Consider the following 22,535-nt stretch of genomic DNA (forward strand, 5'->3'; position numbering starts at 1 on the left):
GTGGAGCTCAGATTTGCTTTGTTAAAATCAGCACAGAATTCTGGAATGGTTTGGGATGGAAGGAACCACAAAGCTCGTCCAGTTCCACCCCCTGTCATGGGCAGGGACAGCTCCCACAATCCCAGATTGCTCCAAGCCCCATCCAGCCTTAGACATTTCCAGGGATGGAGTAGCCACAGCTGCTCTGTGAAAACCATTCCAATGCCTCACCACTCTCACAGGGAAGAATTTTTTCCTTGGATGCAGTACTACATCCACAGTATCATCCTTCTTATCTTCCTGGGAATGCCCTGATCCCAAGCAGCAATCACCACGCTAGGCACTAATTCCAAATATTCCAGGCTACTGTAACACACTGGAAAGGTCAGGAGGAATATCTGGCATTCCACAATAAAACCCAGGCTCCTTCCCACAGAACTTGACGCACTATCCTTAGACAAGCCTAGTTTTCCCTCAAAAGGGACCCCATTCCAAGTCATTGGAATACACAAAATACACAAGCCAAATGAAAAACGGGAGTGTTTTTTGAAAGCCTCATTTTTTTTATCCCTTGGATCCTGATGCCCTCCAAAGCCACATTCCTCAAGGACAGTCACATATCAAAGGAAACAAAGCCTGTTTGTGTTGTCCCCTACTGGAAAAAAATCCTTTAGAAAAAGCTCTGCTTGGTGAAAAAAAAGCTTTTTCTCTCCCCATCTGGGGAGCTCCAAGATGGAATCAATTCTTAATTAAAAGATCCAACTGCCAACACAAAGGGAATTGTTCCTTGGCCAAGACTAAGTAGGAGAAACCTCCGGGCAAAAGGTTGGATTTTGAAAAGGAAAATAAAGGAAGAAAAGGGATTTGAAGGAGATGCTGCCTCAAAGTAAGGAAAATTTAAGCACAGACTCATTGTTTCCATGGAAAATGCTGCTATGGAATATGGACTAATAGGTTGTTGTGGTCAGCAGGGTCCATGAAGATCCACAAATACAGTAATTAAGGCAGAATCCAGCTGGATTCTGCATGGCTTTGCCTCCTTTGGATGCAGGTGCCCACACACAGCACCTGACAGGGAGCTGCATCCTCCCAAAATTCCCCTCAGCAGAGCAGAATGCTCCCTGCAGCAAGGCAAGGAGAAGGGCACGATCTCAGAAAAGCAGGACACCTGTCCAGAAACCTTGGCCTTGGAAGCTGTGGCTGCCCCATCCCTGGAAATGTTCCAGGACAGCTTGGACAGAGCTTGGAACAACCTGCTATAGTGGAAGGTGTCCCTGCCCGTGGCTTAAAAGGCTTTAAGATCCCTTCCAACCCAAACCATCCTGGAATTCCCTGGCTCTGGGAGGATTTTGGGTGCCTGTAGCCATGAGGATATGGCATTGTTAACCCTGAAACCCTCCACTGGTTCTTTCCTTAAATCTATGTGTCCCTGGATAGAAGGGAAATTCTGCCTGCTTTGAAGACAGGCTGGGAGAGCCAGGAATGTTCACACTGGAAGGCTCCAGAGAGATCTTAAAGTGCCTGAAGTGCATCCAAGAGAGCTGGAGAGGGACTTTGGACAAGGGGCTGGAGGGACAGGACAACGAGAAATGGCTTCCCACTGACAGAGGGCAGGGATAGATGGGATATTGGGAAGAGATGCATCACTGTGAGGGTGCTGAGGGCCTGGAACAGATTTCCCAGTGAAGCTGTGGCTGCCCCATCCCTAGAAGCATCCAGGGCCAGGTTCGAGCTACCTTGTCTAGTGGAAGGCACTTACTTGTCTAGTGCCTGCACATGACAGGGGGCTGGAATTGGATGATCTTTAAGGTCCCTTCCACCCAAGGCACTTGGAATTCTGGGATCCCATGGAATGCTGCCTCACCTGAGGTTGTAGGTCCTTAGATTGCGCTGCCGGCGCTTGGTGGCACGGAGCTTGACAAAGGTGCGTCCCGTGGGATCGAAGACACACAGCACGGTGATGCACACACTCAGGATCACCACCCAGTTGCACACCACCATTCCTGAAGGAAAAAAAACAGGAGTCAGGTGCTCCAGCCCTTACTTCCCACCCCAAACTCCCACAGCAAAAGGAAATCCTCTGGAAAGGCTTTTAAGCCACAGCTGGATGAGTCTTCCGGCTGTTTTATGGGGCCATTAAATGCTCCCTGAGTATCCGGGACTGCAGCATTAACATCATCCCCACCAGGAGACTGGGAAAGGCTTCCAGGAAACAGTAAAGCCATTCTGAAGGGAAAAAGCGGAATTTACAGACTGCCCTTCCCTAGGAACACGGATCCCTGCCTGAGTGCCGGCAGCACAGGCTGATGAATGGAAGGACTGTTCCGAGCAATAAACAGGAAAACAAGCCCCACATTGACAGCTCCCATCCACTTCCCAGAGTCAATCGGCACAGGCGGGAATGAAGGATGCCCGCCAATCCATCGGAATGCACCCAGGCCGCATTCCAGCTCCGTACCCAGGGTGACACTCTTGGCTGTGATGTCGTTGCAGGAGGTGTAGTACTGCGTCAGCCACACGATGCCCACGATGGCGTACACGAACTCGATCACCAGGATCGCTGGAAAAAACGGGAACAGCACGGATAACAGCAGTCTTTTCCCTAAGGACGAGCTCCTCTCCCCATTTTCTCGCAGGGAATAGGTATAAAAACACTTCAGAAGGGGACATGTAAGGAGATGAGCCAAAAGTGTGATGTGTTCCAAACAATTCCAAACAAATGGGATCGTGGAGGGGTCAGTGCCCCTGGTTGTGTCACAGGTATGAATCAGAGATCCAGACCTTCCTCCCACGCCGCTGGAAAGACTTCCTGAGGCAGCAGGAATGACAGGACCCAAACCTTAACTATCTCAGACAGCTGGCCTGACTCACAGATCTAAAATAAATCATGTGGATCCAGGATTAATCCTGCTCACTACGCTTAGCAAACATTGTCAGCACCTTTTCAGCCCTTCCCATAACAGTTCCAAGGAGACAGCGCTCAAGGAGCTCCTCAGCTTTGCACGTGACTCTGACAGCAAACTAAGAAACTGGGGATTAACTGCAACAAAAAGGCTGGGAAACTGCTCTAAAGTGCCCATCCTCCCACTTTCTCCCCAGAATTCCAAAGGACACATAGGCAATCAGGTGTGGAGAAGGTGAATACCTTGCTTGGGATTGCCTAAATTTTGGTGGAACTGACACAAAATCCAGCCTGGCTTATCCCACTCACCCTCCTTATCTCCTGCTGGCACAGAATCTTTCCATAAGTGGCTTTGCTACAGACCTGGAAAGACCAGTTCCAGGAGACAGAGCTTTCCTGGGCAAGGAATCAGGGCTGGGACTAGCTCCTGATGAACCCAATTTATGCCTGAGATAGGTTATGCTTCCCTTGGCTCCTCTCCCCTTTGCCTGCTGCAGGACAGGAGCAGCAGGAGCAGGGATGAGACATTCCCAGGTTCACATTGGAGTTAACTCCCTGAATTCCTCTGCATTAAACAGCACATGCTTAAATTGGGACAGTCACATGGACCTTGCCCACGCACTGGTCACGCTCCCACTTCCATCAGCACAACTGATCAACCTCCAGGAGCAAAAAAGCCAGGAAAGAGGGAATACAAGACCCAAAATCCAGAGAAAATCCTAGTCCTGAGCACACAGAGAGTTTAATGAAGAAGAAGGGACATTCTGGGGGGCAGGAAAACCTTTCTTTGGAGTCTCCCTACCTCCCCTGCCCCACTTAGTCTGGTTTTAATACAAACTGCCAGGCTCTCCATGCTTCCCTAGGGAGACTGGCTGGGAAGCTGGAGAGGGAGATTTGTTTGCTGTTTGCGTTAATGACTTGCACTGAGCATTCCAAGTCTTCCACACTCAGCTTTCAAGCAAGGTTATCCCTATTTTAGTGGATTCTGCAGGAAAACAACCCAGCAAAAAGCAGAGATGCAAACCCACGGGATGATTTGTTTGGAACGGGTTTGGCACTGCATCTCCAAATATTTTTCTCTTCATTCGGCACAGAAAAATCTGATTAAATTTCCATACCTGGAAGGCAACAGAACCCAGGGAAAACAAGCTAAAAGGGAACGAGGGATCAAGGAATAATCTTTTCCCTGCTCTAGTTTTTTGGAGAGGGAGCAAGACAGGAATTGCTTACAGGAAGAAAAAACGGAGTGAGCAGGTGGAAAGCCTATTTTCCTCCCAGCGCCTGAAGGGATGGATCAGGTGAGTCAAGAGGCAACACCTCGGGGTCAGAACCTTTGGGATTTACGCCTCTATCCTTGGAAAATGCAGGGGGGAAAAGAGAGACAGAAGGGGAGCAGATTCCATGAGAGGAAAAGGAGGCTATTTGGGCCATCGCCCGCCAGTCTGACAGCCGCGACGAGGCGCAGCCCATGGATTCATCGGGATGCACGGCACATCCCGGCAGCCATCTGGCCATGCCAGGGGAGCTGCGCTGGGCAGGGAGAGGAGGCTGCAGGGAAGAGCACACGGAAGCGCGGAGGCTCTGGCCGCTTACCCAGTCGGACATAGAGGACGTACTGCATGGAATCCCGCGGCTCCGTGTACAGGATGCTCCCGCGCATGCTGAGCCAGATGATGGCCAGCTCGGCGATCATGCAGCTCAGCAGGATTCCCAGGTAGCCCCGGCCGTGGTCCACCAGGTTCAGGGAGCACGTCTCGTTGGGATTGTACACCAGCCCAAAGAGCACCACCGAGAGGATCACAAACCTGCCGGGCGGAAAGCCAAGGGAAACCATGGAATAGCCCACAGCTGCTTCCCTCCTCAGTGTCCCATAGCACCTTACAGTAATCTTCATTTGGGCCCCAAATCCCCACAAGCCATCCAGAGGCCCTGCTACACCCTCATCAGAACCATTTCATCCTCTGTCGTTCCGATTGGGAACGGCTAGGAAGAACGACAATGGACTCTCAAGGGAGTCACGACACGAGAATTCCTAGTTTATTGCTTCAGCCCTGTCTTATAGACAGATACGTGGAAAGGTACAGAAAGGAAACTCTTATTGGTTAACAAAGTACTACATCACTATCATTGGTCAGGGGCACTCTGCCCCCCTTGACTGTCTCTTGCAAGGAGAAACAACAGGTTGCAAAACAACACCTGCAAGGCTGTTTAGTATCTCTGAGAATTGTTTTAATTCCTTCTCATGAATTTGCCAGGCTAGCTTCAGTCAGGCCTGAGAGCTATGTGGCCTGCAATAACTACAGGCACTCTGGTTCAGATTTAGCATCCATAATCCTCTGCCACATTATCCCATGGGATTTGCCAGTCCAGAGAAATTGTGGCTGCCACATCCCTTGGAAGTGTTCAAGCCAAGTTGGATGGGCCTTGGAACAATCTAATGGGAGCTGTCCCATCCCATGGCACAGGGTTGGAACTGGATGGTCTTTAAGGTCTCTCCCAACCCAAACTATTCCAGGATTCCATCCTTGTTTTTCCTGAGCTTCTGTATACAAACACAGTCGTAAATTCCAGTGGAGAATCTGGGGTGGCACAGGAGGATAACAAGGAGCTCTGGTCAGGCTCTTTGGAACTAGGCTAGAACTTGGAACAGAGCTTAGCTACAAAAACAGAAGCTGGAAAAATGTTGGTGTCCATCAGGAATGCCCCAACCAAACTTTCCACCCTGTACAGAAGTGCAGGAAGAATTCCTGGCAGCCGTGCCAGGAATAGCCAGAAGAATTCCTGGACAAATTCCAAGCATCCCTATGCCCTTCTCACTTACCAGGTGGTGTGAAGGAGGAAGAGGAAGACGGCTGGCAGAACCAGGTCATCGCTGCCCACAGACCAGCGCCGGCGGAACACAACAATCCCTGGCATGGCTGGCGGGTCCCGGGAAGTTCAGCAGGCACAGTACTCACCTCCTGGAAAAGAATGGAAGCAAAGCTGCTGCTGAGCCTCTCCAGCCCCCTCTGGAGAGGCCCACATCCACCTGGGAGCCATCCTGGTTTATCCCAGAGCTGCTTCCTTCTGGCACCAGGGGGCACAGCATGCTCGGAAAGGAGGGCCAGGAGTTGAAGGAGTGGGAAGTATTAGGTGAAGCCGGTGTGAAACTCATCCAGCTCCACTTCATGGGATTACCTGGAATCCTGTTAGGCTGTGATGGTGAGCAGCCACCGTGGGATTTGGGACAGGTCATCCTGGCCATAAATCTCTGGAAAACCCTATTAACTGTGTTTTTCCGTGGACAAACCTGCTGCCAGACTCTTGTTGTTCAACAATTCCCCCCCATTTGGCTCAGGAAGCCAAAATATCCATTAACAGTCAGTGGCAGCATCTGGGGAACTATGGACTGGCTCCCAACAGCACTTCCAGTGAGGATATTGGCTCCTAGGAGATCTCCCCCGGGACCAGCAGGAGAATCCTGCCAGCTCCACATCTCTGTCGCATCCACACCAGCCCTGACAGGCACAACCAATTCCAAGGTGGAAGATTGAGGAGCTGCTGTTCCTCCCCGGGTTTTGTTTGTGCTCCTATTTTTAGGGCTTCCCAAACCCTTTGGAAAATAGAAACAGGAGCGGTACAAATTCACGAGACTGCACAGGGTGCTCCAGCCTCCTCCAGCACAGCCATCCCACTCCATCCCAGCTGGCCGTACTCCAAGCTGCTCCAGAGGGACTCTGGCAGCACACCTCATCTCCTGCCTTCCTGGCCCAACACACGACCCACAACCAGGAATTTTCCCTGGTTTTGCCAAATCTGGGAAGGCATCTTTGCAGTCTACCCACAGCCACCAGGGATTTCTGGATTGTGGCATCGGTCCTGTCCTTCTTTCCATGCCCCAAACCCTGTCCCACCTTTTACCTGTGCCACCAGAGAATGCTACATCTCACCTGGGCCTCTCTGCTCCAAACTCTCCCAACTCATCCATCTCAGTTCTGAACCCCCCCAACCTCCCAATTCCCACATCCATGCACTGCTGCTGGAGTGCTCCATCCACGGCCTGCGGTGGCCATACTGTTCCAAAGCTGCACTTGCAAATCTCTAAGTGCTCTTGGATTTTTGCCTCTGTGAACCCAACAGCAAACTACCTGGTCAGGACAAAGTGTCCTCATCCATTACTTACAACTGGATTTCCAACAGCATTCCCAAGGGAATATCACCTGCAATATTTCCATTACCAGGCAAAAAAACCCCACACTTGGATATGATACCCCTAATTTAGTGCTGTGGGTAAAACAAATTAGAAAGTGGAAGACATCCATAGAATTCCAGCATAGTTTGGATAGGAAGGAAGCTTGAAGGTGATCCAGTTCTATCTCCCTGTCATGGATTGGGACACCTCCCACCAGTCCAGGTTGCTCATGATTTAAACCAAGTTGAACCTTCCAGGTAACACAAATGTTGGGTTTGGGACAGCCCACGGCACCAATTCCTGCCCTATCCCACTAAATCCAACCCAGCAGTCAGGTGTGGTTACCCCACCACTTCCCAGAACATCCCAAATCCAGTGTCTCCTCTCTTGTGCCGACACCCACAGCCACTGGAATGGATCTTCCAACCCATTTCAGCCACCCATTACTGAAAACCTACACAATTCCCTCAAATTCCAGGAGATTCCATAGTTAACAGGCTGCTTCCAGCCCATCACTCAGTTGAAGGAAACGCTCCATTCCACAAACAAAGCAAATGCAAAATTCACACGCCATTTGGATTCTCACTTCCTCAGCAAAGAGCACTGGGTACATTCCAGCTCTACCTTCACTTCTCTGGCCATCTGGAGACTCCCTCCCAGCCCCATCGTGCCTGTCATTCACCACCCGGAATAGCTGGGATATCACAAACCCTGGATACACCTCCTGCTCTCTCGCTGCCTTTGGACAGCACTTCCCAGCCCAGCTCCGTTCCCGTCATCCCTCGGCTGCATCCCACCAACGCACTTTCCGGAACTCTTCCACCCCTCCAGTTGGGCTCTCCCAGTTCCCACCACTCTCTCCCAGTTTGAGAAGCAGATATCAACAACGGGAACAAATATCCAACGTGGATTCCTTATCCACAGCAACAGATGGGGACAGAGCGGAGAAGCCTGTCACTCGCTGTCACATATGGGAACACTGACTGTGGAACTGTCACTCCACTTACCAAGCTCCCAGGGCAGGAACATTCCCAATTAATTCCCAAAGACTCCTGAATTGAAACCAGGAGGTTCGGGCTTTCCCCTGCTTTGGAAAGGAGGGAGATGACGGAAGGCCTGAGACTGGAAAACCGAACAGAAAAAGCTCTTGTGAGGACTCCTCAGCTTTTTCCCAGCACAGCATATCCCAGGAACTGTGTTTTAGGATGCTGAAGATACGATCCAACAGAGGAATTCGGAGGAACCGGAAGGTTGGAGTGCAAACAGCCCTGAGACCACTGACCCCAGCTCTGTGACAGCAAGAACCCTCACACTGCCCCTCAAACTGCTGGGAAGAGCCAAACATTCCCAGGATCTTGAAAGCTGAATCCCAGTAACGAGCAGCCCCAAGCTCCCAACACTGAAATAAGGCAAGCACATGCACAAGGAGTCCCCTCGGAGCCGGGCAAGATCTAAGGAAGCAGGAATCTTACATGGCATGTGGTCCAGCCGCTGCGCATCCTTCTCTCCCAGAAGGGTATTTCAGGAAAAGTGAATATCCAGGGAGACAGGCATCACAAGCTCAGGAGGGAACAGCAAACTCTCCCTGCAGCCATTGAATATCCCACTCGGAAAAGGGAAGCACGGCGTGGGAATCGGGATCTGCCTGCCGACAGAGCCGGGCATCATCCTCAGAGCGACTCCCTCCCTGCACCTCATTTATCCACCGGGAATGCCGAGAGCCAGAGGTCGTGACTCCCCCCTTCCACACCCCCCAGCACCCTCTGGAAGGAAGTGACATCATCCCTATTCTGAGGAGATTGTACGTGGATTGTGGGAAGGAGGACTGGGAGCGAGAGCGGGCGATGCTGTCAGAGATGCGGAGCCGGGAGAGGAGGAAAACCCTGGAGCGGCACAAACCTCCTCCCTCTTCCCACCGAGAAGCCGGGAATGCTGCCGGGAGCCCTCGGACACGGCCATGGCATCGGGCTGGGAAAGGCTCCTGGCCATGGACTCTCCAGTGAATGGCCAGGGGGAGGGGACTTGGATGGGACACAAAAGGGACACACAGAGGGGGCCACCCGGGCACAGAAAGGAGAGGCTGTTCCAGAGGAGCCTCTCCCGGCCTTTCCAGCCGTTAATTCCTTGTGACATGCTCTGGGCTATGACAGGATGTGGGGGAAGGGGAGAATTAGCTGTCTGTAGGGAAAGGCTTAGGGAAAAGAGCAAGGGAGAAAAATGCTACAGTGAGACAACATTCCAGCTAAACCTCGGAGACTTAGGCTAATCCAACAGCCCATCCCATCTGACAGGAGCCTCCTTAGGGAGAAGTACACCAGGAAATAAAGCTGAAGGAAACAGGCTGTGCCTGGATCCTGCATGCCAGGAGCCCACCCACACCACAGCAACACCCCCAGAGTCACCCACTCCCTCCACCCAAATCCAGGCAGGATTTGCTCCAAGCTCCCAGAATCACAGATTCCCGAGGCACCCACACAGCCCAATGCTCCAACCCCCTGCAACCCTCATCCCTGAATCCACAGGCTCACAATCACAACCCCCCCACAATTCCCCATCCCTATATCCACAGGTTCATAAACCTCTGTAATTCCCCATCCCTGAAAAATTCCCATCCCTGCATCCACAGGTTCACAACCCCCTGCAATTCCCCATCCCTGCATCCACAGGCTAACTCAACATTCCCACTTCCATCTCCCCAAAACCCCCCCTGGTTCCAAACCTCCTGCTTTTCAGAGCAAAAGACGGGAGGCCAAACCCAGGCTGAAATTGGATCTGCTGGGAGTTTTTTCTCCCTCTGCCAGATCCCTGGGGATGTCTACATGGAGGAAACCCTGCTATCCCAATATTCCTTCCCTACCTTTTCCTTCAGGCACCTGATGGCACTTTCACAAGACCCAGGTATGACAAAGCAATCCCATCTCATCTCTGCCAGCACCCTCTTCCAGCTGGCCTCTGCAAATTCCAGTCCTCTAGTGTGACTCACCCAAGAAAATTCCCTCAAAACAAGTCAGATGTTTGTTTGCACTGCTCAGGGCTACAGAATTCCCCCAAAAATTGGATTTATAGGTCTCAGTAGGTGGTTGCAGGCATCACTAAAGGACAGAGCCCTTTGCTGTTCCATAGAAATCCAGCACCATGTCCTGGAATGCTGCCCCTTTGAGGATCCCTTTCCCTGGCTGACATGTCACCATATTTCCTGGGAATGCCCCAGTCCCAACCTGCTGTCCTGCTGGGAAGTCCAAGCCCAGGCCTGCCAGACCCCAGCTCAGCTTCTTGGGAAATGCATATGGTACACCAAAACCAAAGGAGCTTTGTGTCCTGGCAGCTCCCACAGCAGCTTTTCCTCGGGAGTGATTTTCTGCTCCGGAGCAGAGGCACTTCCCTTCTCCCTGAGAGCACATCCAGGTCATCTTGCCCAGGTGCTGGAGATACCTGTCCTGAGGGCACAGCTTGGATGCTGCATCCTGCTTTTTCACTCTGCAGGATAACAGACAGTTCACTTCCCTAACCAATGGAATTCCAGACCCATCAAGTTGCCCCAGATACTTCCTTCCCTCACCAACATGGCCCACATGCAATATGGGCTTCCCACTCCAGGCTGGATCACTCTCTTGCAGATCCCAGAACCCTCCCGTTCCCACCAAGCACTCACTGGACTTGACGGAAATCATCAATTCCAGCTTGGATCCAGCTCCATTGGGCCCCATCCAGCTGTTCTGAAGGGCTTTAAAGGGCTTTTTCTGTTTCAAGTTGGTTCCTCACAATCTGGGAATTGTTCTCGCCTTCCAGGGAGAAGGGGGATGGAGTTATATCCATAAAGAATGTCCTGAAGCTGGCCAGAGGAATTTGCAAGGACCAGTTCTGCTCTGAAGCCAGGCCGGGAGAGCTGGGATGGCTCAGCCCTGAGAAGAGAAAGCTCCAGGGAGCCTTAGAGCTTTTTCCAGCGCCTAAGGAGGCTCCAAGAGAGCTGGAAAGAGCCTTTGGAATAAGACATGGAGTGACAGGACAAGGGGGAATGGCTTCCCACTGACATGGTGTGAGTTTGGGTTGGATATTGGGAAGAAATCCTTCCTGTGAGAGTGGTGAGGCCCTGGAATGGATTTCCCAGAGAAGCTGCAGCTGTCTCAAGCCTGGAAGTGACAAGACCAGGCTGGGCAAAGCTTGGAGCAACCTGGAATAGTGGGTGGTGTCCTTGTCCACAGCAGGGGCTACAATGGAATGAGCATTCCATGTCCTTCCCAAACCAAACTATTCCAGGATTGAATACCAAGAGGGGATAAATTCCATGGCACCAAAGGAAGGCAAGTCCCTTCTGCCTTTTCCAAGGGGCAGGAAGTATCTGCTTCAAGCACTGCCTGCAGGAATTGCAGGGAAAGCTCTTCCCAGGGGGAAGAAGGCACAGCAGCTGCCGGAAGCTTGTGAGGAGAGTTCTGCCCTCACCAGAGGTGATTAAGGGAGCAGATCTCTACTTCAAGGAATATTCCATGAATTCATGGAACATTTAAGAGCCGTATTTATAAAGAAATCCCAGGCAGGGATCACTGGCAAAAATCGATGGGGATTAGAATTTTGGGATATCTTCACAGCTACTTTGAAGATTCTCCTTGATAATCTCCCATTTTCCAAGGAGAAAGGAATAAAATGAGTCAGCTTCAGAGCCAGGGAATCAAGCTTGGAGACAGGAAAGGTTCAAGCAGCCTCCTGTGGCTTGGCACACTTTGGATGCAGCTCCCTTGGGATAAGGCCATGGCACCACAATCACCTCCACAATGTCATCGTGACAGAACTAATGGGATCAGCTTGGATCTGGAACTCCAGCGCTGCCCACTGACACAAATTCCCAAAATAATCTCAGAGTATCAACTGACCTTCAAAACGCAGAGAACAAGAACTTACCTGTTTGGCCCACCAGTTTAACCCTGAAATCCTGGATTAAATTACCTGTAACTGCAATGGTGATGGACACAAGATTGGTGTAACCACTTCCCTGTTGGCCCAGCATTGATCCATCTCCATCCCAGCTCATTCCTCCCTCAAATTCCTTCCCAAAGCCCCTTTGCCATAAACACATCAAGGTGCACGTTCTCCTTGGTTAAATCCATCCCCTTTTTCCTTAACTCCAAACTCTCCTCTGCCTTGGGTAGAAACAGGTCCCATGAATCCCACATTCCTCTCAAACATGCATGACATCCCCTTCCTGTTACATTGGGAATGATTAATTTTTAATAAGGAGACTCCAGAATGTATCTCCTTGGCACAGACTTGACCGCAGCAGTGGAGTTTTCAGGAAAAATGGGACTATCTTGCAAACCTTAATGGATTTAGTGCAAGAGGATGGACAAATCCCAAACAAGTGCCACTCCCAGCACTTGTTCCCAGTTAAAAGCAGGAAATGGGATTCATGGAATCAAAGAGAAACAAGGAAATTCTCCACTTCGGAATGCACCTCCTCCGAACAACTGGGACCAGCTCAGAGACTGTTCCCAGGGATCGCAGTCCTGCAAACCAGTGACACTGCACATCCCAATGGTTCTCCCCACTGGATATCCAATGACATCCCTGCACCACCCCATGGGCCAGGACCTGTCCATAGCATCACCATCAAGGCTGGAAAAGCCCTCCAAGATCTGTCGAACCATTCCTCCAGCACTTCCAAGGCCACCTCTATCCCATGTCCCCAAGTGCCACATCCACATGGCTTTTAAATCCCTACAGGGATGGGGATCCAGCACTGGAGCTTGCTCCAATGCTTTAAAACCTTTTCCAATGAGAAATTTTCCCTAATATTCAACCTAAACCTCCCCTGGTGCAATTTGAGGTCATTTCCTCTCATCCTGCTACTTATTCCCTGGGAGCAGAGCCTGATCCCAGCTGACTCCACCCTCCAGTCAGGAATTTGTGGAGAGTGAGAAGATCCCTCCTGATCCTCAATTTTTCCAGTCTGACTCCTCCAGCTCCCTCAGCTGCTCCTTGTGTTCCAAGCCCTTCCCTGCCCGTGCCCCAGCACTTCCATGTCCTCCTTGTGTGAAGGATCCACAGGACTTTATTAATTCCAGACCTCAGCAACTGGGACATAAAGGAATAGGTTTGTAGGGATAAGTCCATAAGGACAGGGATTGCTGGGAGACATTCTAGCTGCCCACATGAAAGAGAGGATTATGCTTAGAAAGGGATGGAAAAGTCTCACTCACACCTCCAAGATTCCCAAGACTTTTCTCCTTAACCTCAACAGGAGCACACCTTAACTCTGAAGCTCCAGACTTGTCGGCCCATGGAAAATCCAAAGTCTGCACAAATACCTGACCAAGAAACAAGGAAAGCCACCACTTTCTCGGGAAACTGGGAGTGGAGAAGGAACTGTCCCACACAATCCCAGTGTGCTGCCAGGAATGGAGTTAAAAACAACCCCCAATCCTTGTCTCGATGCCGGCAGCTCCGCAATTCCACCCACAGTTTGTGCCAGCAGAGCCCACGGGCAGCTTCCCGACCACTCCGAGCTCTGGCAAAAATAACGGCCAAGTTGCCAGGGGGGAAAATGTAATAAATCCCAATTAATTTGGGATTTGAAATAGAACTCCATGTTCTACAGGGGAATAAAATCCCCTACTACAAGGAAAGCTTGGCTGGAATGTGGTAGGGAATTCAAAGGAAATACCTGGATGAGGTGATGGATACAGCAATAAATGCTCCCAGCATCCCAAATCTGCTCCCAGCTGTGGAACAACAGCTCATTCTCCCTGGATATAATTACTAGGAATCACTGATCCTTGGTTTTGTTAGAATATCCCACAGCTACACACAGAACTTGGTAATTCCTGGTTGGAAAGCACACAGCCTCTGAGTTATTTATAGCCAAAACTCCAAGGGCTGGATGAAGCCAGCCAGGGCAGATCCAAGAAGTGACCAGTACTTACACAAGGAACATTTTGGATGGAGCCTCATTTCTTTAGGAAAAGTAATTTCCACTACAATCCTGGCAAATTCCAATCTGACAGTTTTACTCCACCCTGGAATGCTTATCAGCTCAGCCTCCTTTTCAAAAAGGCGGAAAAAAAGCAGAAGGAGCAAATTTCCAGGTGAGATATTGAATTCGGAGGCACATTCCTGGTCTGGCACATCTGGAAGCGATGCCTTCAGAAAGAGGGAGGAGAAACCCAGCCATTCCCAAAAGGAATTGCCTCTCTCCCTTCCTGCAGGCAGCTCCTTGGCTCCCTAGTTTACACTAGTGGGCAAACAGTTTTCCCAATAACTTGACTCATTGCTTCAGGAATTCCCTGGGGATGAGTCACATGCAGGGAAAGCCACCGGGAGCGGCGCCGGGACCACCGCTGCCAACACGAGGAGAGCGAAAGAAGTGGGAGAACACAAAATCCCTGCCAAACTCAGGAAAACTGTGTGGTCAACACCATTCCTTGGCACTCCTTCCCTGCTCCCCTCCCCACAAATGTGCTGGAGAGGAGAAGCGCATCCGGAAAGGCGCCTCCAGGCTCCGAAGCCATGGGAATCACCAGGGAGAGGTTCCCTCCACGTGCATCTGCCGACATGGGAGGGAATGCTGGCCTACTCATCTCCCAGGAATGATCCTAAGGAATTTAAAGTACTGATTATTTCCCTCCCTCCTGGCACTGAGGGGGAAAATAGGGACATGCGTGGAATTCCAGGGACTCCAGCTTCTTACTCTACTCCCTGCTCACCAGCATTCCCAACTGAAATTGGCTTTTTTCTGCATCACATTCCACAACTTATCCCAGAAGTTTTCCCCTTCTCATATTCCATGACTAAGTGGTTAGGCAGGTACATGCCCAGCTGCAAGTCAAAAATCCTGGGAATCAGGGCTATCTGGGAAGTTTTTATGGGACTCTAAACCCAAATTTCTCAATACAATTTGTCCTCATTAAACAGGGATCCTGGATCTGTGATGCTTCCAGGCTCAAAAACCTTGGGAATCGTTTCAAACAGCCTAAACTGACCTGGACATCACCTATTCACATTTTCCTGATGCTGCCTGTTTATTTCCCTCAGCATATCCCTGCTTGTTTCCTTTAGCTGAGGACATGCCTATATCCCACATTCCTAGAAATCAGCCTGGAAAGATGAGGCCATGGAGGTTGTGCTTCCCAAAGTCCAAGTGAAACTTCCAGTGGAAGCCTGTTTGAGGACATCATCCTGTGGGAGTATGTCCAAGAGAGAATATTCCCGAATGCTGTGAATTCCCTGAAAATGCAATGTCTGTGTTTTGGCTTTTCCCGTTACTCCCCAAACCTTCCCAAAACCATTTTCCATTAACTTGGAAAGCATCATCTTGCACCTTATTAAGCAAAATCTGCTTCATGGCCCCTATTCCAGATTTCTTCCCAGCCTCCAGTGAAAATCAAACCAACATCAGGATACCCTGGAATCAGTCATTTTTGCAAGCCCATTCGATAAACCAGAACCCACAGGAATATTTATGGATAAAAAACCAACCCTGAATTCATGTTTTTCTGGCAAGATCCCATGAACTAACTGCCAGCATCCAAAGGATTGCTGCTACCCAAGGGCTTCTTTCCACAGTGAATCCAGGAGAGCATCAACTTTCAGTTCCATGTTTACCCTGGAAGCAAGGATCAAACACCAAAGTCCTGTCTGGGGAAGGGCCACGACAGGAACACCTGTACAGGTGGGAATTTTAAATGCACAACAGCAGAGAAGTGGGAACTTCAGCCCAGAAATGTTCTTAGCTTGGATATGGATATGGACAACATCTTCTTCCCCTTTCTTTTAAGATCAAAGGGAACAGTTCAAGCCTAGCTCTGGATTTCCAGCTGCAACTTCCCAAGAAATGTGGTTCTGCTCCTCCCATCCCGTGGCTTCCACCTCAGTACATAGGAATAGCCCCGGCAGTAAAAGAAATCATCAGGCTGAGCATTCCCAGCAGAAGAATCCTACTTTATTCCCACCTGGAGAACAGTTTTCTAAAGGAAGCTGCCAGCTCTGCCCTGTCTCCCGTAAAACTGCTGATTACAGTGCAAATCCAAAGAAAGCAGGAGCAGAGAAGGAGGGAGGGAATGGGGAAGAGAGAGGCAGATTAGAGTCTCCAGCTCAGCCAAATGACAGCTTGGGAAAACTTTTCCTGCCTCAGTGGTTGCTCCTAGGAATAATTCACCTCTTCTAGTGCTGCAGGACCCTAAAACTCCAGCCCCTGTGGAGACCCTCAGGAGCAGCTCCCTCCTTCCATACCCCAACAATCCCTCTCTCATCCCATCCCAAAAAGGCCCACTGCCCATTAGGAACATGGAGCTCACCGAAGAAGAGAACATGGAAAAGCACCAATAACCCAGCACATGCAGCTCCAACTCTCTTCCAAGTTTATGGAATTAAGTCCCAAATTCCCACCCCATGGAAATCAAATCCTGGGACTTACCAGCCTGCTTTTCCTCCATCTGGTGCTTGGGATAAAGATGCTGGAATCACCACAGGGAACAAACAGCACTGGTCCCACACCTCTCCAGACCACCAGGACCAATGGACCAAATACTTCCTTCTCCTTTTCTTAGGAATTCTTACCCATCCAGTGCTTTCCTAATGCCAACCAAGCTACCCAGAACTGGAATCCTGGGACAAATCCTACCAAGCTGAACTCTCCAGACTCTTCCTGAATCTCAGATTTGTGATGGAAAGCAGGAATCCTCTTTTCCTTTTGCTTATGTAAGCAAAGGATGAATCAAGTCCAGGCTTCCCTGATCCTGTGTCATATTTAAGCCTTAAATATATTTATTTTTTCACATTCCCTTCTCCTTGGACACTCCAGGAGCTGCATTTCCAAATCCCAGCACACACATCCCTCCTCCTCACCACCCACAGCCTGCACGTGGAGCTGATCCGCAGCTTCTCCCAGCCCTCGGGATCTGTGCTCTCCTGGCAGCCACAACACCCATCCCCTCCCCAGCAGGGATCCAGCCCTGCCCACTGCTCCCCAGGGAGAGCCAGGAGATAGGGATTCAGTTTCAAACTCGAGAATTATATAATTCCATAAGGCAATCTTAATTTTCATCCTGAAGTTCCACAGTCCTCTGGTTTTCCAGCCCTGACTCCTGGAATTACTCACGTATATTTACTCCAACTTTTTCTTGCTGGTACAGATATCCTTGTGCCTGTTTCTCCCTGTGGATTCATCACTACAGATCCTGGAGTTGGAGCTGATGATTCCCATCTCTACTCTCCAAATATCTGGCAAACTCGGTGCCACAGGAAGCACAGCCACACATTCCAGGCTGCAGCCATGGCACCAGGAATCTCCTCCCATTTCCATGCTTATTCCCTAATTGACACTTCTGGTGTCTCCTTGATACACTGACCTTGCTCAGCCTGGAGAAGGGAGGGCTCCAGGGAGACCTTGGAGCTTCTTCCAGTACACCTGAAGAGACTCCAAGATTGCTGGAGAAGGACTTTGGATAAAGGCATGAAGTGACAGGACAATGGGAATGGTTTCCCACTGCCACAGGGTGGAATTAGATGGGATATTAGCAAGAAATTCTTCCCTGTGAGGGTGATGAGGCCCTGGAATGAATTTCTCAGGGAAGCTGTGGCTACCCCATCCCTGGAAATGTCCATGGCTAGCTTGGCTGGGGCTTACAGCAACCTGGGCTAGTGGAAGGTGTCCCTGCCAATGGCTGGGAGATGGAACTGGATCACATTCCAGATCCCTTCCAACCCAAGTTATTCTGGGATTTTTCTCCCCCTTGCTACCACTCTCCATGTTTCCATACCCTCCTCACTTTCCCTCATTATGGGGGAGTCCTTCAGCAGAGCTTGGAAGGAGCTTGGAAAATTGTCACTCCAGGGACACTGTCCCTGCCCTCTCGGCCACCAGCCCCGGAGCCAGAATTCATTTGGAAAAGCTGGACAAGAGGGAGGTGAAAAGAGGTGAGGCAGAAGCAGAGACCCCACGTGACAAGAGCAGAGCTGCAGCTGAAGAAATCCTCAGGAAAAGCATTCCTTTGCTCCAAGCAGCTGTGCAGGCGCAAACTGAACAGCACAGATTGGAACTGACTGTTCCTAACAACTGGTTATACCACAGAGAACCGGGAACAATCCTTCCCAAGAGAGCGGGGAGCAGGAAAGATGAACTGGCCACACGTGGGAATGCACCAGTTTCCGGAGCTGGGAATGCCAGACTACAGCAGGAGGTACCCAGAAGCAGCAGGAGATGATCCAGAACCTAAATCAACCACATGGTTTCTAAAATATAGATAGGAGGATCCTGAAAATGAGATGAACGTGCTCCTTCTAAAACTATCCCTGAATTCCAGATGGTTTGGATAGGGAAGGGACCTTAAGCTCATCCCATTCCAGCCAGCCCCAGCCATGGACAAAGACACCTTGCACTATCCCAGGTTGCTCCAAACCCTGCCCAACCTGGCCTTGAATGCTTCCAGGGATGGGGCAGCCACAGCTTCTCTGGGAAATCTACGCCAGGGCCTCACCATCCTGACTGGGAAGCATCTCTTCCCAATATCCCATCTATCCCTGCCCTCTGGCAGTGGGAAGCCGTTCCCATTGTCCTGTAACTCCAGGCCCTTTGTCCCAATTCAGTCTCCAGCTCTCCTGGAACCCCTTTAGGCACTGGAAGAGGCTCTAAGGTCTCCCAGGAGCCTTCTCTTGTCCAGTCCAAACATTCCCAGCAATCCCAGCCTGTCCTTAATCCATGTGTGAATTGAATAGGAAAAACACCAACTTTCCTGCAGCAAATCCCAGCAGGATCATCCTCAGAGCTCCACCTGGACTTCACACATGGCTGCTGGACATCCTGGATCACAGCCAAGTGATCCCAATCCCTCTCTACTGAACTCAGCAACTCTGCAGCTTTTGGAAAGTGATTCCATTTTTCCAAAGACAAACTGAGCTCAAATCTTGTCCAGGGAAGTTGGTAACCCTCAGAAAATGAGAAGGGTTCCTGCTCCAACAGCGCAGGGATGCGTTTTGCAATTGATTTCTCCACGAGGAGCCACCTTTCCCCTCATCCAGCAGACACGAATTCCAAACGAATTTCACACTTGAATTTATAATCCAAATAGGATTATAAGGAAAAAAAGATGTTTATTGGGATCTACTTCAGGACAAGCCCATGGCTCCCAGCCCAACCAGTTTGAGGCGGCTGGAAAAGAAATTCCTTTTTCCTCTCATTCCCGAGGCAATGCGTGGCCATCCTGGTAATTAAATGGAGTGCCTTTGCAGAGATTCCTTCAGCAGGATTTGTCCAGGTGTAGATTTTCCCCACTTTCCTTTAATTATCTTATAATTAACCATGAAGTATCCAATCATCCAGAGCTTTTTCAATTAAGCTTCAAAAGGAAATGCCTGGAAGAGCTCTTGGTGGGAATGTTCTAATCAGCTGGGAAGAGATCACAGGCACCAGAGCTGGGGTTTGGTGACTCACTCCGTTATTGCCGGGGCAAGTGAACTTCCAAAGCCAGAAAAAATTCCTTTATTCCACCTTTTTCAGTTCACATCCTCATCCCTGATCAGAGCTCAGAGGCCTGGGAGCAATAGGATATTGTAATTAACACAGTTGATTAAATAGTAATAACCAAGCTCCAAAGGATCAGGAATTATCCCTGCCCAGGTCTGACTCTTGTCCATCCCAATCCCGAGCCTCTTTTTCCCCTCAGTTCCTTCCCCCAGCCTTAAATCCTGAGTACAGGCACAAGCTGAGATCTCCTACAGTTCAGTTTTCTGGGCAGTAAGGGAAAATATTCCCACTCTTTTTGATAAGGAATAAGAAGAATTTTGCCTGCATCCTTGTGGAGATGTTTTAGGATTCCACAAGCTCACAGGAGAGGCAAATTGCTCTCAAATGCCAGGCTGAGACCTTCTTTGTGTCCAACAGCACTGACAAATGGATCATGGAATTGTTCAGGTTGGAAAAGCCCTTCAAGATTATCCAGTCCAACATTCCCCTGCACTACCAAGGCCACCACTATCCCAAGTGCCACATCCATACAGATTTTAAATCCTTCCAGGAAAGGGGATCCCACCACTGGAGCCTGTTCCAAATGCTTTGCAACCTTCCCATGAAGGAATTTTCCTTAATATCCCACCTAAAACTTCCCCTGGCACAACTCAAGTGTCACTTGTCACCTGGCTTGTCAGATGGCTTTGATTTTTTTTCCAAAATACCAAGAGAATTCCAAAGGTCTCTTGGAGTAGGGATCTCTTGAGCCCTCCTAACAGCTCCCAGAATTCCAGGAGTTTCTCACACACCTTCCCAGCCATGTTCCTGACAGTCTTTTCCACATTCCACAGACAACACACCTTCTCCAGTGGGGAAAAAAAGAAATTAATCAATGTCTCCAACTTCTGACATTCCCACTTTTGCAACCCCAAGATCCCATGGATATTTAAGGATTTTATTTCCATTGCAAAAAGGTAAACAGTGGAACAGACAGACACAGGGAATATCCAGCTCCAGCATCCAGCCTGGAATTGTCCAGCACAGGATGAATCCAAGCATTCCTTAAGCTGGAAAAACTCAATGTCCATAGATTTCTTCCTCCCTCCACCATATTCCTTGCTCCCCCACCAGTTACATAATTTCCTGGCTGGGATTTTCAAGGTGTTCCAGCTGCCAGCCTGAAGCTGGAAAAGGAAAACAGGACACCAGGATGACCCCATCCCTTTCCATGAGGAGGTTTTTAATTCCAGCACCAGCAGCCCACACATCCCTTCTTCCCTCTCTCCCTCCTCCTCTCCCTGACAAAACAGGAAGGCGACAACACAGCAAAATGGGAAAATTCCGTATTTCCACCAGGAAAGCAGCGGGGGAGGGGGAAGCACAATCCAGGCTCTGAAATGTGTTGGGATAAAATCTCACCTCCACCCTCATCCAGCTCTTCCCAAATCCACCACAGGATTTAGCATTACCAGGATGGGAGCCAAAGAATCCAGAAGTAAACATCCAAGAGAAAAGAAGGAGGGAAGGGGTTGGAATCACTGGAAGAGGCCAGCAGGAGCTGCCTCTTTAACACCCCTCCCTCAGCTGCCAGCACCCAGGAATCCCATTCCTGCTCTGGGCTGCCAGCAAGGAGTGACCTCTGGAGAACACAGATCTGTCCACCAGCAACACACAACTCACCCCTTTTCCCTCCTACAACGTTCCAACACCCCCATTTTAGGGAAATCTGAGGCACAATTCCGTGATTTTCTGCAGGGAAGAACAGAAGCTCCGAATCCCCCACGTTTCTGGGTGGGCTTTTCCCCCGCTCCAGGAGGAAGATGAAATCATGTTCCCAAAATAGTTCCAAGGAAAAAGGCTCCAAGGAAGGCAGAGCTCCCCTTTAACAGGAGAGCTGAAACTTCCCTGCCCTCCAAAGGGCTGGATGAATTCAAATTCCATTCTACAGCTTGGAAACGTGGAAAACGGAAGTATTAAAGTACCAAGTTATAATTAATAACAACCACTAATTAATGGAAAATCCAAATTTAGGGGAAAAAAAAGACAACCCCATTATTACAAAATATGGCATGACAACCTTCAGGCAGAAGTTCCAAATCCCAGATTTATGAAAAATTAAGGGATTGGATCCCTCAGGCAGGAGTCCCAGATGCATTGCCCACAACCCAGCCATGGTGCAGTGGCAGAAGAGCCTTTGGGAAGCTCCCACCGAGAAAAAACTGCACAGCTGCTTCAGTCAGGATCCAAACATATCGAAACCCAGGCTCCATCCCACAGCAGGTGCCTGATTTCCATTGGATTTGGCTGGAAACCTGCTTAAAAAACCACAGTTCTTCTTTAATTGATCTCTCATCTTTTTCCCGTTTCAATTTCCCAAGCGAACTTTGGGACTGCAGTTCCTCTTCCCTTACACAGTGAAGCTGTTTTCCTGAATTCCCCCTTCCCCCCCAAACCCTTCTGAACACACATGGGGCAATATTCCTGGGAAGAGTCCCATATTCCTTGGGAGCTACTTAAACAACAGCTGCACTGGGAAAAAGCCCCAGGTTTCTCTGTCCTGAACATCTTATTTACTTCCAAGGAGGTGGGGAAAGCAGATTCAGGAATAGCTTAGCCTGGAAAACTCATCCCAAGGGTTCCCAGCCCTGCTCCACAAGCATCCAGAATCCAGGGTGGTCTTTTTGCTGCCCCTCTCCCTAAAAAAAGGAGTTCTGAGCCGCTGAGTCAGCAACACAACAGCAGGGCGGATTTGGGCATCTCCTTATCCAACTTGTAATTAACTCCGAGGCCACGGAGCAGCCTGGAATGGGAAAACTCAGAGTCAGGAGCCAACCGGGAGAGAAGGAATCTTGGTTTCCCACTAAAGTCAGAAATTAAATCCCTTTCCCACCTTTCCTGACAAATCTTCTTAAAAATGAGAACTCCAAGCCTTGCAACTCCCTGTTCCCATAGGAACATGAGAACTTCCAACCTCATCTCCTTTTCCAAGAGCAGCAATGTCTAATGGAGCCTCGGCAGCAGGAATACTGTAAATATTGGGAAAGGGAAAA

General features: G+C 49.9%; 1 protein-coding gene across 8 annotated transcripts in view; it reads right to left on the reverse strand.

Moving 5' to 3' along the window:
- DAGLA (diacylglycerol lipase alpha) overlaps positions 1 to 22,535 on the reverse strand; it is a 63,012-nt gene that overhangs the window by 26,647 nt on the left and 13,830 nt on the right. For 7 of the 8 annotated variants that reach the window (XR_015288675.1, XR_015288674.1, XR_015288673.1 and 4 more), the window contains 4 exons: positions 5,703 to 5,841; positions 4,475 to 4,686; positions 2,438 to 2,539; positions 1,844 to 1,982 (listed from right to left, as the gene is read on the reverse strand). Coding sequence is in view for 4 of the 8 variants with exons in the window: in XM_023928693.2 (XP_023784461.1) it covers positions 1,844 to 1,982; positions 2,438 to 2,539; positions 4,475 to 4,686; positions 5,703 to 5,797 (548 nt within the window). In the remaining 4 variants the exon portion in view is untranslated. Of the gene's footprint in view, positions 1 to 1,843; positions 1,983 to 2,437; positions 2,540 to 4,474; positions 4,687 to 5,702; positions 5,842 to 8,524; positions 8,769 to 22,535 lie in introns of those variants that run through there. The other variant, XM_023928694.2, reaches the window with a different exon arrangement.

This window comes from Cyanistes caeruleus, chromosome 6 (assembly GCF_971803275.1).
Source record: "Cyanistes caeruleus chromosome 6, bCyaCae1.hap1.1, whole genome shotgun sequence".
Lineage (NCBI taxonomy): Eukaryota > Metazoa > Chordata > Aves > Passeriformes > Paridae > Cyanistes > Cyanistes caeruleus.